This window comes from Equus asinus, chromosome 18, assembly GCF_041296235.1.
Source record: "Equus asinus isolate D_3611 breed Donkey chromosome 18, EquAss-T2T_v2, whole genome shotgun sequence".
NCBI lineage: Eukaryota > Metazoa > Chordata > Mammalia > Perissodactyla > Equidae > Equus > Equus asinus.
The window spans coordinates 26,548,301-26,561,340 of NC_091807.1; the positions used below are offsets into that span (position 1 = coordinate 26,548,301).

At 34.8% G+C, this 13,040-nt stretch overlaps 1 protein-coding gene across 1 annotated transcript in view; it reads right to left on the reverse strand.

Annotated features, from left to right (window-relative positions):
• Positions 1-4,434: 4,434 nt before the first annotated feature.
• The window catches only part of LTN1 (listerin E3 ubiquitin protein ligase 1), a 53,886-nt gene continuing 45,280 nt past the window's right edge, over positions 4,435-13,040 (reverse strand). The window contains exons 26-30 of the mRNA XM_014866315.3: positions 10,267-10,438; positions 9,174-9,394; positions 7,424-7,618; positions 6,360-6,527; positions 4,435-5,766 (exon numbers count right to left, since the gene is read on the reverse strand). Coding sequence (XP_014721801.1) covers positions 5,704-5,766; positions 6,360-6,527; positions 7,424-7,618; positions 9,174-9,394; positions 10,267-10,438 — 819 coding nt within the window. The 3' untranslated portion in view covers positions 4,435-5,703. The remainder of the gene's footprint in view (positions 5,767-6,359; positions 6,528-7,423; positions 7,619-9,173; positions 9,395-10,266; positions 10,439-13,040) is intronic.

Sequence of the window (13,040 nt, forward strand, 5' to 3'; positions counted from 1 at the left end):
ATTTAACCTGTTTACTTAAATATACTAATTACATTTCATTTTAATGTAATGAATTTAAAAAAGAACAAAATATATAAACCTAGAAAATAAATATTACAGCATTTCTCAAAGTAAAAAAAAAAAAGAAATGTGGCAAGTGTGACTGAGGAACTAAATTTAAATTTTTATTTAATTTTAATTAATTTAAATCTCAAAATGGGCACGATCTAGTTATTGGAAAACTTTTGAAAAAACTTGGGTATGTAAATTTCCTTTAACTGTAAATTTTCTTAAATCTAAATATGGATCAAGTATTTCTGATGAAAATTTCATATCTGAATTGAAATGTGCTGTAAATTTAAAATATACACTGGATTTCAAAAACTTAATATAAAAAAACAAAATATCTAATAATTTTTAGATTGATTACATGTTAAAATATTATTTTGGATACTAAGTTAAACAAAATGTGCTATTAAAATTAATTTCACCTATTTCTTCTTACAGTTTTTAATATGCCTCTAGCAAAATTTAAAATAACATATGTAGCTCACACCATATTTACATTGAATGATGCTTGATTAGTCCATGCTCGAAGGCAACTCAACTGGGGACAATTTTGCCACCCAGGGGATATTTGGCAACATCTAGGCATTTTTGGTTGTCACAACTGGAATGTTGCACTGGCAGCTAGTAAATAAAGGCCAGGAAGGTTGCTAAACATCCAACAATGCACAGGAAAGTCCCCAAAACAAAGAATTATACAGCTCCAAATGCTACCAGTACTGAGGCTGAGAAACTCTGCTCTAATGGTTTTCCAACAGCACTGCATACATCAAAAATCCATTGCCTCTTACAGCCTATCCATTGATCCAATAGCTTATTTTCTCTTGCATCACAGAAACTGCAGCCTAGACTAATTAGTTGGAGCATCTTCAGAATTTGTACTAAGTTCACCTTTAAATCTGAGTGTAACAACCACAGCTAGTATCACAATGCTGAAAGACTGAAACCTTACCCTCTAAGATCAGGAACATGACATGCTATCTGCTCTCAGTGTTGAATACACTGGAGGTTCTAACCAGGGTATTTAGGCAAGAAAAAGAATTAAAAGACATCCAGATTGGAAAAAAGGAAAACTACCTTTATGTGCCAATGATATGATCTTGTATATAGAAAATACTACGGAATCCACAAAAAACTATTAGAACTAATAAACCAGTTCAGCAAGGGTGCAGGGCACAAGATCAATATGCAAAAGTGAATCTCATGGTACCATATAAAATATATTACCACTTTCTCCCTCTCATTTTACCACCAACTGGTGAAGCCCTCTGAATCCAGAAACTCTATTACCTTTAGTTGATGAAAGAGAATCCCACAATTATGGTTCTGCAGTTTAAGAAGCTTCCGTGCCCAGAACAGAGATTTTGAACACCCCACTACTAAATTCTTACAAATATTGCATGAGTCTTATCTCAAAGAATGAAAAGGAACAATACTATCTGATTATACAATAAGTATACCAGAGTCTTTTAGAATCCAGTACCTCACCAGAAGCCTAATAAGCTCAAGTGGCCAACTTGTCGTCTTCTACAGGGCATATCACATTGCTAAAAGTAAAGAGTAATCAATACACTGTAGCCAGCATATTTTTGAAATAGCCTATCAATTTGGAATGCCATGTAAATGAAGGTTTCTTAGTCTTCTCAGGTACCTCTATAAAATCTGGACACCAAATATACAAATTATTTGATGCCTTCGTGCTACCCAAAAAAGTTGCTGTTCTTAAAAAGAAATCCACAGTAAAAACAACAACAAATACAAAAAAGACATTATCAAAGCTTTCAGAAATAGCAGACCTCCATGCTAAACTCCTTGCTCTGCCCAAAGTCCTTTTGCAAGGAACTTTTATAAAACAGAAAGACAAATTCATGGAAAGGGTCAAGGATTCTCTCACAAATATACAAAATTTTTGTCTCCAATTTTGGGGAAAAAAACAACTGAGAATAACTGGGTTGTAAGACCTTAAGGATAAGATCTGGCAAAGCCAGAAAAGTCACCTGGTCGCACCAGATAATACTTTAGACACCTGCCAGATTCTAGCGTAAGACAACTCATTATAGTCAGGACAAACTGGCCATATTAACCAAGCCGGGGGAAGGGGAGTTACTGGACAGCAGAGGATACAGCTATCCGAGGAAAGTCCTGAAGAAGAACAAGAGCTTGTAGAGGACTACTCACTCTCCAAGATTAACTATAAAGCTAATCTTTAAAGAAAAAATTTGTGTAGAATTAACACAGATAAAGAGACCAATGGAACAGAATACAGAGCCCAGAAACCAATCCACACTTACAAGGGGATCTGGTAATATAAGAGACGAGGCACTACAAAGTCAATGGAGAATGGGTGTGCTATTTAATAAACGATGTTATGAGAACTGGCTATCAATATGGGGTGAAATTTCTACCTTACAACAGTCATACAAAACTTAATTTCAGGTGAATTAGGCATACTTTGAAATTTACAACTTTTAGAACAAAATGTAATCTTTTTAAACCTCAGAGAAGGAACAAATTTTTTTAACCTAACACATAAAGGAAAAGAATGATAAATATGACTAAATTTAAATGAAAAATTCTGTACAATTAAAGACACCTACAGACCATGTTAAAGTCAAGCCACATACGAGAAGAAAGCCCTGTAACAAATAAAGCATTATGATCATAAGAATACAAATAATCTCAGAGAAAAATAGGCAAATAGATAATAAATTCACAAAATAATGACCAATAAATATATGAAATGAAGCTAAGATTCTTGATAGGGAAATATAAATTAAACTGAAGAGCTAGTATTTCACAGCTCTGATTGGAAAACTTAAAAAGTCTGGTAAGACTAAGTGCTGGTGATGAGATAGGAAAATCAGACTTCTCTTACACTGCCGTTGCGAGTGCAAACATGCACACCACTGTGGAGAGCAATTTGACAAGATCTGAAGTCACAGAGCATATATGCATCTACTACCTGAAATTCCATTTGGGGGCATATGTCCAGAATTTACAGCACATTTGCATGAGAAAACACTACCAAGAATGTACACATGCAGCACTGTTGAAAATGGCAAAAAAAAACAATTGAAATGACCATTAGTAGGGGAATTGGTAAGTAAACTGATATGATACTAAACAGCAGTTATGTAGAGTGAAAAAACAAGTTATAAAAGATTACATGCAATAGGACATCACAAATATAATTTTTTAAAAACTGCTATATATTATTTATGGATACAAACATATGGCAAAGGATAAAATCTTAAATAGGAAGGCGTCACACCAACTTCAGAATAGTAGGTTAGCTCTTGGTGGGGAAGGAGGAGATGGCGTCAGGGAGGAGTACAAAAGAGTAACATTTTATTTCTTTAAAAATTAGAAGCAAATATGGCAAAATAGTTTGTGAAGAGTACAAGGGCATTAATATATTATTATTATTCTGTATATTTGAAATATTTTATAATTAAAAAGAATTTTAATGGGCACATATGGTATAACAATCAAATAATAACATTAATTATTCACACCACAAAAACTTAGCAAGTAATAACATTAATCATTTAAGCCACAGAAATTTATGTACATACATTAGAGCATATGATAAATAAGAGTTAAAAATAAATTCTAAAATTTGCAATTTACATTGGGGTTTTAAATTAATAATTTTCATAGTGGGCTTTCAATCTCATGCAATTTTAAAATGTCCTTATGCTAGAATTTTAAGGGATGTTATCTAGTGTTGTCAAAGCTATATAAATAAAACTTTCATTAAGGTGGTATTCTGAATTTCAGTCTTATTTTGGAGAGCTTTTTCTTTAGCATATAAACACTAACAAGCTTTACATTTATTTACAAGTCTCAAAGAAATGTGTTAAGAGTCCTAAGTATGAAGAGTAGGTATCCCACTTAATTACAGTGTTTCACCAAGAACAAGATGCCCTACGACTACTGCGGAAAAACAATGCTCCATTATTCCCTTGTCTTTTCTACTTGGTGTTTGGATCGGAAACCAAGAAGTACGAACATTGGAAAAGCTATAAACAAAGTCTTATTATAAAACCATTTTTAAAGGAAAAGTGTGTAACCTTCACAGAGGAGTAACACAATCCTTTGGGATTACTATGTCAGAGAGAGACATAGAAAGATAGACAATATTTTAAGAAAGGGGTTAAGAAGAGGTAGAATTTTGCTATCTGTACTTAACTTACTGACTCCTTGAGCCTCCAAGGCTAGAAGATAATAAATACCACAGAGAAAAATTTAGGAGACAGACAAAACTGGGTACAACACTGCATCTACAAATACAACTCAAGAGATTTGTAACTCACACAGAATATTTCACTCTCGACTACAATATTCTGACCACATTCATACTATTTCAATAATAACCATTTTACCCAGTTGATGGTAACCAGTAATTTTATTTAACATGAGTTGCTTTTTGCCAATTAAACATTTGCAACAGAGGTGATTAGCTGATCTCTGAAATAACCTTGCTATTAGGTATGCTAGTATTCCCAATGTAATGGAAGACTGCAGTAAAATGACTCCAAGTTCCAAACTTCTACACTTTTAAATTTTGGGCACAATTTTTAAAGGTAATAGTGCTGTGGGAAAAGGCAGGTCTTCACCTACCCACTTCAGCCTGTTATACTAAATTTTACTTAGTACTAAAATTCCTAACTTTCACTTCTGAAGGCTAGAAAAAATTAGTTCCTTCAAATCTCTAATTTAGCGTAATTTTGGCCAGTAAGAATGGTAAAATTTGCTTACAAAATTGAAAGTTTCCTACATTTTTAAATTTTTTGTTCTTTCCACTAATCTTAAGTTTCAGAAATACTCATTTATTTCTTCCCTCTCAATAGAGGAATAACTAGTGCTTCGTGAATAAAATAATCTAAATCCTGTTTCTCTCAAATTCTCACCCTCTGGAGACTCACTCAAACTGAGTAATAAATTCACTGACAAGTTTGCAATTCAAATTTCACTAACATATGGAAATTCTTCTTCCACAGCACAAGGTCAGTGTCATGAATTTAATTTTCTGGATTTCATAACCCTTGATAAATAGAGGCACCTTAAAGTTCAGTTTGCACTCTTTTATATAAGACTTCAGAGCATGCTTCAAATAGCTTAAGATAAAGCTATACGGTCATTTTTATCATTAAAATAATCTACAAATATCAGAATACTCATTAATTCTGTTGTCATAACTAATAAATAAGTCTTAAAATATCTATAAATGTAAATCAACTCTCTCAATTCATTTGCCTCACTTGGACTGTTCTAGAACATAGATCAATAAACTGAATGGGTTTATTAGTATAATACAGTTGTACAATGCTTTCACAAATTCTAATTATGTCATTTAGGGTTTTTCATATTTATTTTTTAATATACAAAGAGATTAAACTATTAATATAAATATTCTCTCAAATATGTAATATTCTTATGTAAAAGAAAAGGTTTCCAAACATTTACAAAGCAATCTAAAGATAAGTAAACCTGATTTTAGGATCATTACATTAACCAAAATAATTTTCCAGAGAAGATTCTATTTAAAAGTAATGCTCACTGGCCTCCTCACATCAACACTTTAAGATGGATCCAATCCACTGCCTTTGCTTGATTTACTTCAGGAACCACTTCCAATGGTGAAAAAAAAAAACCTCAGAAAAAGGTCTCACGACAGAGTGGACAAGTAGATTTGTTGCTAGACGTAAACCATTTGTACTGAAAAAGAAAAGGTTTGAAATGTTAAAAGAACTTTTTAAAGCTGTCATTTTACATAAACATCTAAAGTAACCTTAAAATGATAAAGTAAAAAAAAGGGAGAATACTGACATTTTTGTTCCCTCCATTTATCTCTAAAATCAACACAACTCAGTATTACTTCCAAAGGTTACAGTATGATTCTTGGTACTTAGGCTCATGCACACAACCACCAAGCTGTGTAAGGAAGACCTCCTGCAAAACAACTGAACATAGAGTGACCTTCTCTTCAATATGATGTTTAAAAAGAGCAAAAGGCTCTGATGTCAGATGGCTCCCTGTTCCAATTCTTTCAGTCTCCTTTATGACCTAGCTCTGACAAGACCATATTTTTTTCAGTGCTGAGAGTTATATTAGAAGCATCCATTTATTAAAGTGCTTTGATGCTACCACTCTCAGTAAATTACTAATTATTTTGAAAAATCATTTTTTAATATGTGTCCCATTAACTACAATTAAGAGTTTAACATTCATTGTTTTCTTTTCCAAAGTTAGACATCATACATACATAATATACATAAAATATAAGTAAGTTAATTTCTCTTTACACTTACCAAGCAGGCTGAATGGAACTTTTTCTTGCACGTTCTACAGGCTTTTTTAGGAAGAGAATAGTTGAAACCATGAATGACAGAGAAACAGATCATGCAATCTTCAACACCCTCAAAACGTTTGTCTACATTATTTTTCCATAAAGCTAAGCCTTCCATAATACTTCCATTCTGTTAACAAGAAGAAAAAAGAGAGTCAACATACACTAAAGACCACCAATTAGTCATTTTTATTCAATTTCACAAATTTTAAAGTTGAATTATATTCTGGAGAGAAGAGAATCTGCTTGGCTGTATTCACATCTCCTAAGTTTTATGAATGCTAGCTTTTAAAATGACCTCCCAAGTTTTAGGAGCCAGAATATAATTTTTCTCCATTAAAGACAGACTTGAAAGAAAGGCTTCTGCACCAATACTTCAAATTTTTTAGTCTCAGCTTGTTGCTTGATGAAACTTTTTAAATAATGAAATCATTTAGATCAGTTCTCCAAATTTTTAACTAAAAATGACGAAATTATTTATTTCACCTCCTCAACTGCTGATTTGTTCCAGCTCTATAATATTGGTAAATATATTTGTTTTAAAATAATTTTTTACTGTAAAATGCCTGAGATACACCAGAATGTACAAACAAAACTAGAGAAGATTTACAAATTGTTTTAAAGGCAAAGGTCTTTGAAAGTACTGCGAATTCTCTAACCACAGAAGGAGAGTTGAAATATAAAAATAAAAGTAGCTTAGAAGGTATTCCTCTGTCCAGTATCTCACAAAAAGATTCCCTTTCAAATTATTTCCTTAATACCACGCATTGTTCTATATCATCTACAATGTCAGTGAAGCAGTCAGTTCCTCTCAAACACCAGAAAAAAACTGCAGAGCCTTAAAAATCAAAACAGCTTGGCAGGTTGAAGTCATTTAGGCATATATCTGTGTTTCTCCAAGGAATATAACATCTATTTCTACCTTCAGCAGAAGGGATATAGTTTCTGTTTTACTGCCTTTTCAAATAGTCGATCAGCAGTCTCTCTCTCTAGTTTGGAAAACCAAATGTGTGCGCAGAAACGTACTTGATGGGTAAGATAAGTGCTTAACTGCAGCATCCAATTCCGCCACTGCTGCACAGCCACTCCCACTCTTTTCCCACTTTCCACTGTTATTGACCCCAGTGGGTAATTTGAGGGCAGCTGTATTATAAGTTCAATGACTATGTCCTCAATGGTGTAAGTTGCCATGACTTCTCGAGTTGTGGCTCGAGCTTTAACCTGCAATACATGAAAGGTAATTTTTTTTTTTGCCAAATTTCTTTCCTTTCTTTGATAAAAAACATCTTGAGAGGTTGATTATTAGCAGCCAAAGTCTTCATTCAAAGAAAATGCAGATAAACTCATTCACTTATTTGACATGAGATATTTAAGAAATAAGTTTAGAGATCTGATACCTTTTATAGTGATTTTATGACACTCAAAATTTGTTTTAAAAGAAATACACTGCTCATAAAAAAAGTATGAGTTCTTATATTAGGCTCATCACATAATAGTTAGTTTTTGAATAGACAAATGAGAGAATGGGTTATTAATCACTCCTTGTCTTTCACACCCAGGGTATTAAATATCACTGCAGTCAATGTCTCCCAAGTCTTTCCCTACCACAGAATTCTCTTGAACCTCAGAGCCAACCATCGACAGCCAAAATATTTACACCTGGTTGTGGTTTTTTTACTAGCATTGCAAACTCATCATAAAACACAAATTATAATCCTTTACAAATTTATTCTTCTGACTCTCCTATTTCCAAGTTGAAAACCATAGCATCACCTTAAATTTCTCCTTTTACCTCATCCCAGATATTAACTAGTTCCAAGTTTGGATAAATCACCACAAAATTCATCACATTCTCCCCTTTTACATTCCCACTGATACTGCTTCACTGAGGCCCTGCTCATTGCTCATAATGTGTACACCAAGAGTCTCCCCTAGCTATTCATCTGAACCCCAGCTCCATGCCAACAGCCCATGCTGTCTACTGTAGTCAGGGCGGTGTCACAGATTATAACTCCAACTGTGTCACCGCCTAAAAGGACAACTTTGAGTGGCTCAATAGGACCAAATATTTCAGACTATTTGAGGCCTTTCCCAATCCACGCCTAATTCATCATAGAAGCTGTTTGTTCTCTGACTATTCACCTTCAGGAGTCCTACCCTACATGAATACTGGGTTATTCAACATTTCTTGGGTAATCATAGAAATTACATTCTCATCTCCATGCTTTTTGCTTTTGCCATACTGTTTTCTCTCTATTAAATGCCTTTCCCCTCATTTTCCCCATAACAAAATCCTGCCCACCTCAAAGTCATCTTCCTCCCAAGTGTACTGAGCCCCTCAGCAGATGACCCTTTCCCATTCTAATCACAGAGCACTCTCCCTCTTAATGTGCCATTTTCCAGTTTCCAACACAAAAAATATTGTATCGCTCTTTTCTCTTTATTAGATTGTACATTATTACAGGACAGGAATCTGCTCTACTAAACTGTTCATTTCCCAGATGACTGGCACACCGATGACTGAGGCATTCCAATATATATTTTGAATGAACTAATGAATGTTCAAAAACTATTTGATGGGGAGTAAACGAAATTATACCATTGTTTCAATCTATACATTATTATTAAGATTTGATGCACAAAATTGGAAAATAATGTAGGCAATTTCTGTAAATTCTAAACCAAGGGCTACAATTGTGATGATACTCACTATAAATGACAGACATAACCAATATTCAAACAACTTTTCTAGAAAAAAATTCAAGACGATACTAACCGTCATGCCATTAAATAGTTGTGTACTTGTTTGCACAGAAGATATTTCTTGGAAAGAAAGAACATTGCTGACATACTTGCTTGTAAATCTATCTACAATATTGAAAACACGCTTCTCACTACTATTCCACCACAGCCTAACCATGGCAGGCAAGTCCTTTAATGTCATATGATAGACTGAACAAGCCAAGTGGGGAATATGGTATGGAAGAGTTGCTGTTTCTGAGGAAAAAGGAAATTCTTAGTTAGTAACATATTTCTTACACAGAATACTGACTAATATTAGTATTTTCCTTAGAAAATCATTTTCAATTCCTCAACATTAGTGCTAGAGTTCATAAAAAAAGACAGACACATCAACGAAACCAGAGTATTAGCTTTCTCCCACACATTCAAAATGAACCATTCAGAATGGCAGAATGAAATACAAAGAATGAAGATCCCAACTGACACTGAAAAATCTGCCTAGAAATAGCATTCTATATTTCATGTTAAAGATTGCAAATAAAATGGAACACATATTTTTAAAAGGAGGAAAAATCAAAGATTTTTAATCTTAAAAATAATGAAAAGGAGTTTGGCCTCCTTTACTTTCCCCAGAGGTCACTGAAGCATTATGCAAAAGTTCTAGAATACCCCCTCAACACTCACAAGATGCAGTCCCATCCTCAGATCTCTGAGGCATTTAAAAAATTCTGATTCCTAGGAAATCACTTATAATACCAGAGTACAGCTAGATGCATGTATGTCTAGCCCCTCTGCTAAAATGTGAGCTCCCAGAGCAAAGGAAATATAATTGTACTCTTCTTTGTTTCCCCAAACAAAGACTACCTATTTACAGGTCTATAAAACATTATCACATAGCAAATATTTGTTTACAGTGTAAAATATAACAGTCTCAACAAGCTGGGCTTCAAAAATTTACTAAATTCTCAACAACCGTATCTGCAAGATCTAATTATGCGTCCTATTTAGAGAAATATGGAAAATCATGCACTTAACATTCTCATAGCCAGGACCCACATTTGGGGTTAGTCTCCACACCCTAGTCGGAACCTAGGCTCCAACAGAACACAAACACAGATCTTACTGACCTCTAATACTCAACTGAAGCTCTTCAGTAAAGAATGTCTTAGGGTCCTTATTGGAAAGCTCAATAGCTGTCTCTGCGTAGGTCGGGTTTTCTGGCATAAGCCTGAACAGGTGATAGAGCAATTTATTCAAACTCTTTGTTTTCCGAAGGTACATCGAATACAGAGCCCGAAGCTAGTGGACAGCAAAGCATTTGTTAGTAAACTCAATTAAACCAAGATAAGAACAAACCAGAGTATAACAGCTTGTATAAGAACACAATAAAAAATGCATTAACTTGAACATTCAGAATTACATGGAAAAGTCCTACAAAATATATGCCACATTCTTACTTTCCACATGTGCCACTTGATGGCACCGTTCCATTTCCTCATAAACCAGCAGATGTTTCACTATCCCCTCATATTAGGCATATGCTTCTAACATCTTTCCAAACTGTCTCCCTCTTAATAAGTTCACCTCTACTTGGAGTCTCTGAACCAAGAAAATTATTCTTGGAATCTTCCAGATGATTCACTCACTTTTTCTTTTTTTTTTTTTTTTTGAGTGAGGAAGATTGGCCCTGAGCTAACATCTGTTGCTAATCTTCCTCTTTTTTTTTTTTTCCTACCCAAAGCCCCAGTACATAGGTGTATATCCTAGTTGTAGATCATCCTAGTTCTTCTGTGTGGGATGCCACCACAGCATGGCTCGATGAGTGTTGTGTAGGTCCGCACCCTGGGCTGCTGAAGCAGAGCGTGTGAACCTAACCACTTGGCCATGGGACAGGCCCCCTCACTCTCCTCCCAAGTCTTCCACACATTCCTTCCACACCATAGTCCTTAATCTTTCAAAATCCGGCTTAAAACTAATCTCATTTTCATGGCTGACCCCACCCTATAGCGATCACTCCAGCATCCCTCTAGGACAGAGGGCACAAACTGGCAGTCTAAAATGTCTTGGGGGTCTTCTCACAGTTGTTTTGTAAATCAGGAAATTTCACATAAAAACATGCGTTTCTGGGTTTTTTCTTTTCCAAGGATTTTATTTTTCCTTTTTCTCCCAAAGTCCCCCAGTACATAGTTGTGTATTTTTAGTTGTGGGTCCTTCTAGTTGTGGCACGTGGGATGCCCCCTCAGCATGGCTCGATGAGCGGTGCCATGTCCACACCCAGGATTCGAACTGGCAAAACTCTGGGCCGCCAAAGCAGAGCACACGAACTTAACCACTTGGCCACGGGGCTGGGCCCCTCTGGCTTTTTTAAAAAAAAACAAGAAAATTTGGCACCACTGGGGGCACTATAGGCATCTGTGTGAGACCTGTGCTTTACAACTCCTTGCCCTTCAACAACCAAGTTTTCATTTGTTCACATTTACTTTGCAGCTCTTTGATATTTGTCCCGGTTTAAAATGATTTCTTCCACTATATCACGCATCTCCTCAGAGTAGAAAGACACCATTTTCTCAACACAATGAATGCTCAACTACAAGGATCAAGCCATAGGAATTGGAACTGATCCTTAAAATATGTTGATCAAAGTACCTTTACAATGGAGAAATCTGGAGAACACTACCTTTACCGAGTAACCAAACTGAACATAATAAAAGGACACACTGATATTCCGTGCCTCCTGAGGTAATACACTGAGGACACATGTGCAGTAATACACTGTGCAGTAAGTACTCTTGCTAAAAATTAACCAGAATCCAATCATGAGGAAACAATCAGACAAATCCAAATTGTAAGACAGTCTACAAAATAACTGACCTGGTGAATGACAAGAAAGAAAGGAGAGGTAGGGGAATTAGTGGCTAAAGAAACTGACAAACAAATGCAAACATTATCCTTTAGTGAATCCTCAATAGAGAAGAAAATAAAACTATAAAGGACTCTACTGGGACAACTGGGGAAATCTGAATACAGATTAGACCACATTATTGCATCAAAATTAAATTTCAGGGTAACAATTATATTATACTTATGCAGAAACACATCCTTGTTCTCAGGAGACATATGTTTAAATACTTTTGGTAAAGCATCATGACGTCTGCAATTTATTTTCAAACAGATCAGCAGAAAAAAGAAATTACAGAGAAAGCACGTGCAAATGTAGCAACATGTTAAAAATTTGTGACTCCAGGAAAAGGGTATGACTTTTCATTGAATTATTCTTCCAACCTCTCAGTAAATTTGAATTTTTTTCAAAATAAAAAGTTGGAAGGCAAGAATTTAAAAAAAAATTAATCATACATATCAATGGGCTTTTAAAAACACATGTATATTATTACCAGCACTCCCACTCCTACGTATACAATATAAGAAAGATGAAAACATATGTCCACACAAAAATTTATAAACAAATGTTCACAGCAGCTTTATTCACAATAGCCAAAAAGTGAAAACAACTTAAAAGTCCATCAATAGATGAATCGACAAACAAAATGTGGCATATTCATACAATGGAATATTATTCAGCCATAAAAAGGAATGCACTACTGATACATGCTACAACAGGAATGAGTCTTGAAACCATTACGCTGAGTGAGATATGCCAGACAAAAAGACTACATATGTAAAACGTCCACAAAAGGCAAACCTACAGAGATAGAACAAAGAGTAGTGGTTGCAAGGGGCCTGGAGGGTTTAAGAGGAAATGGGAAGTGATTACAAATGGGTAATGGTTTCTTTTTCAGGTGTTGAAAATGTTCTAAAATTAGAGAGCGGCAACAACTGCACAACTCTGTGAATATACTAGAAACACCAAACTGTACACTTCAAATAAGTAAATTTGATAGTA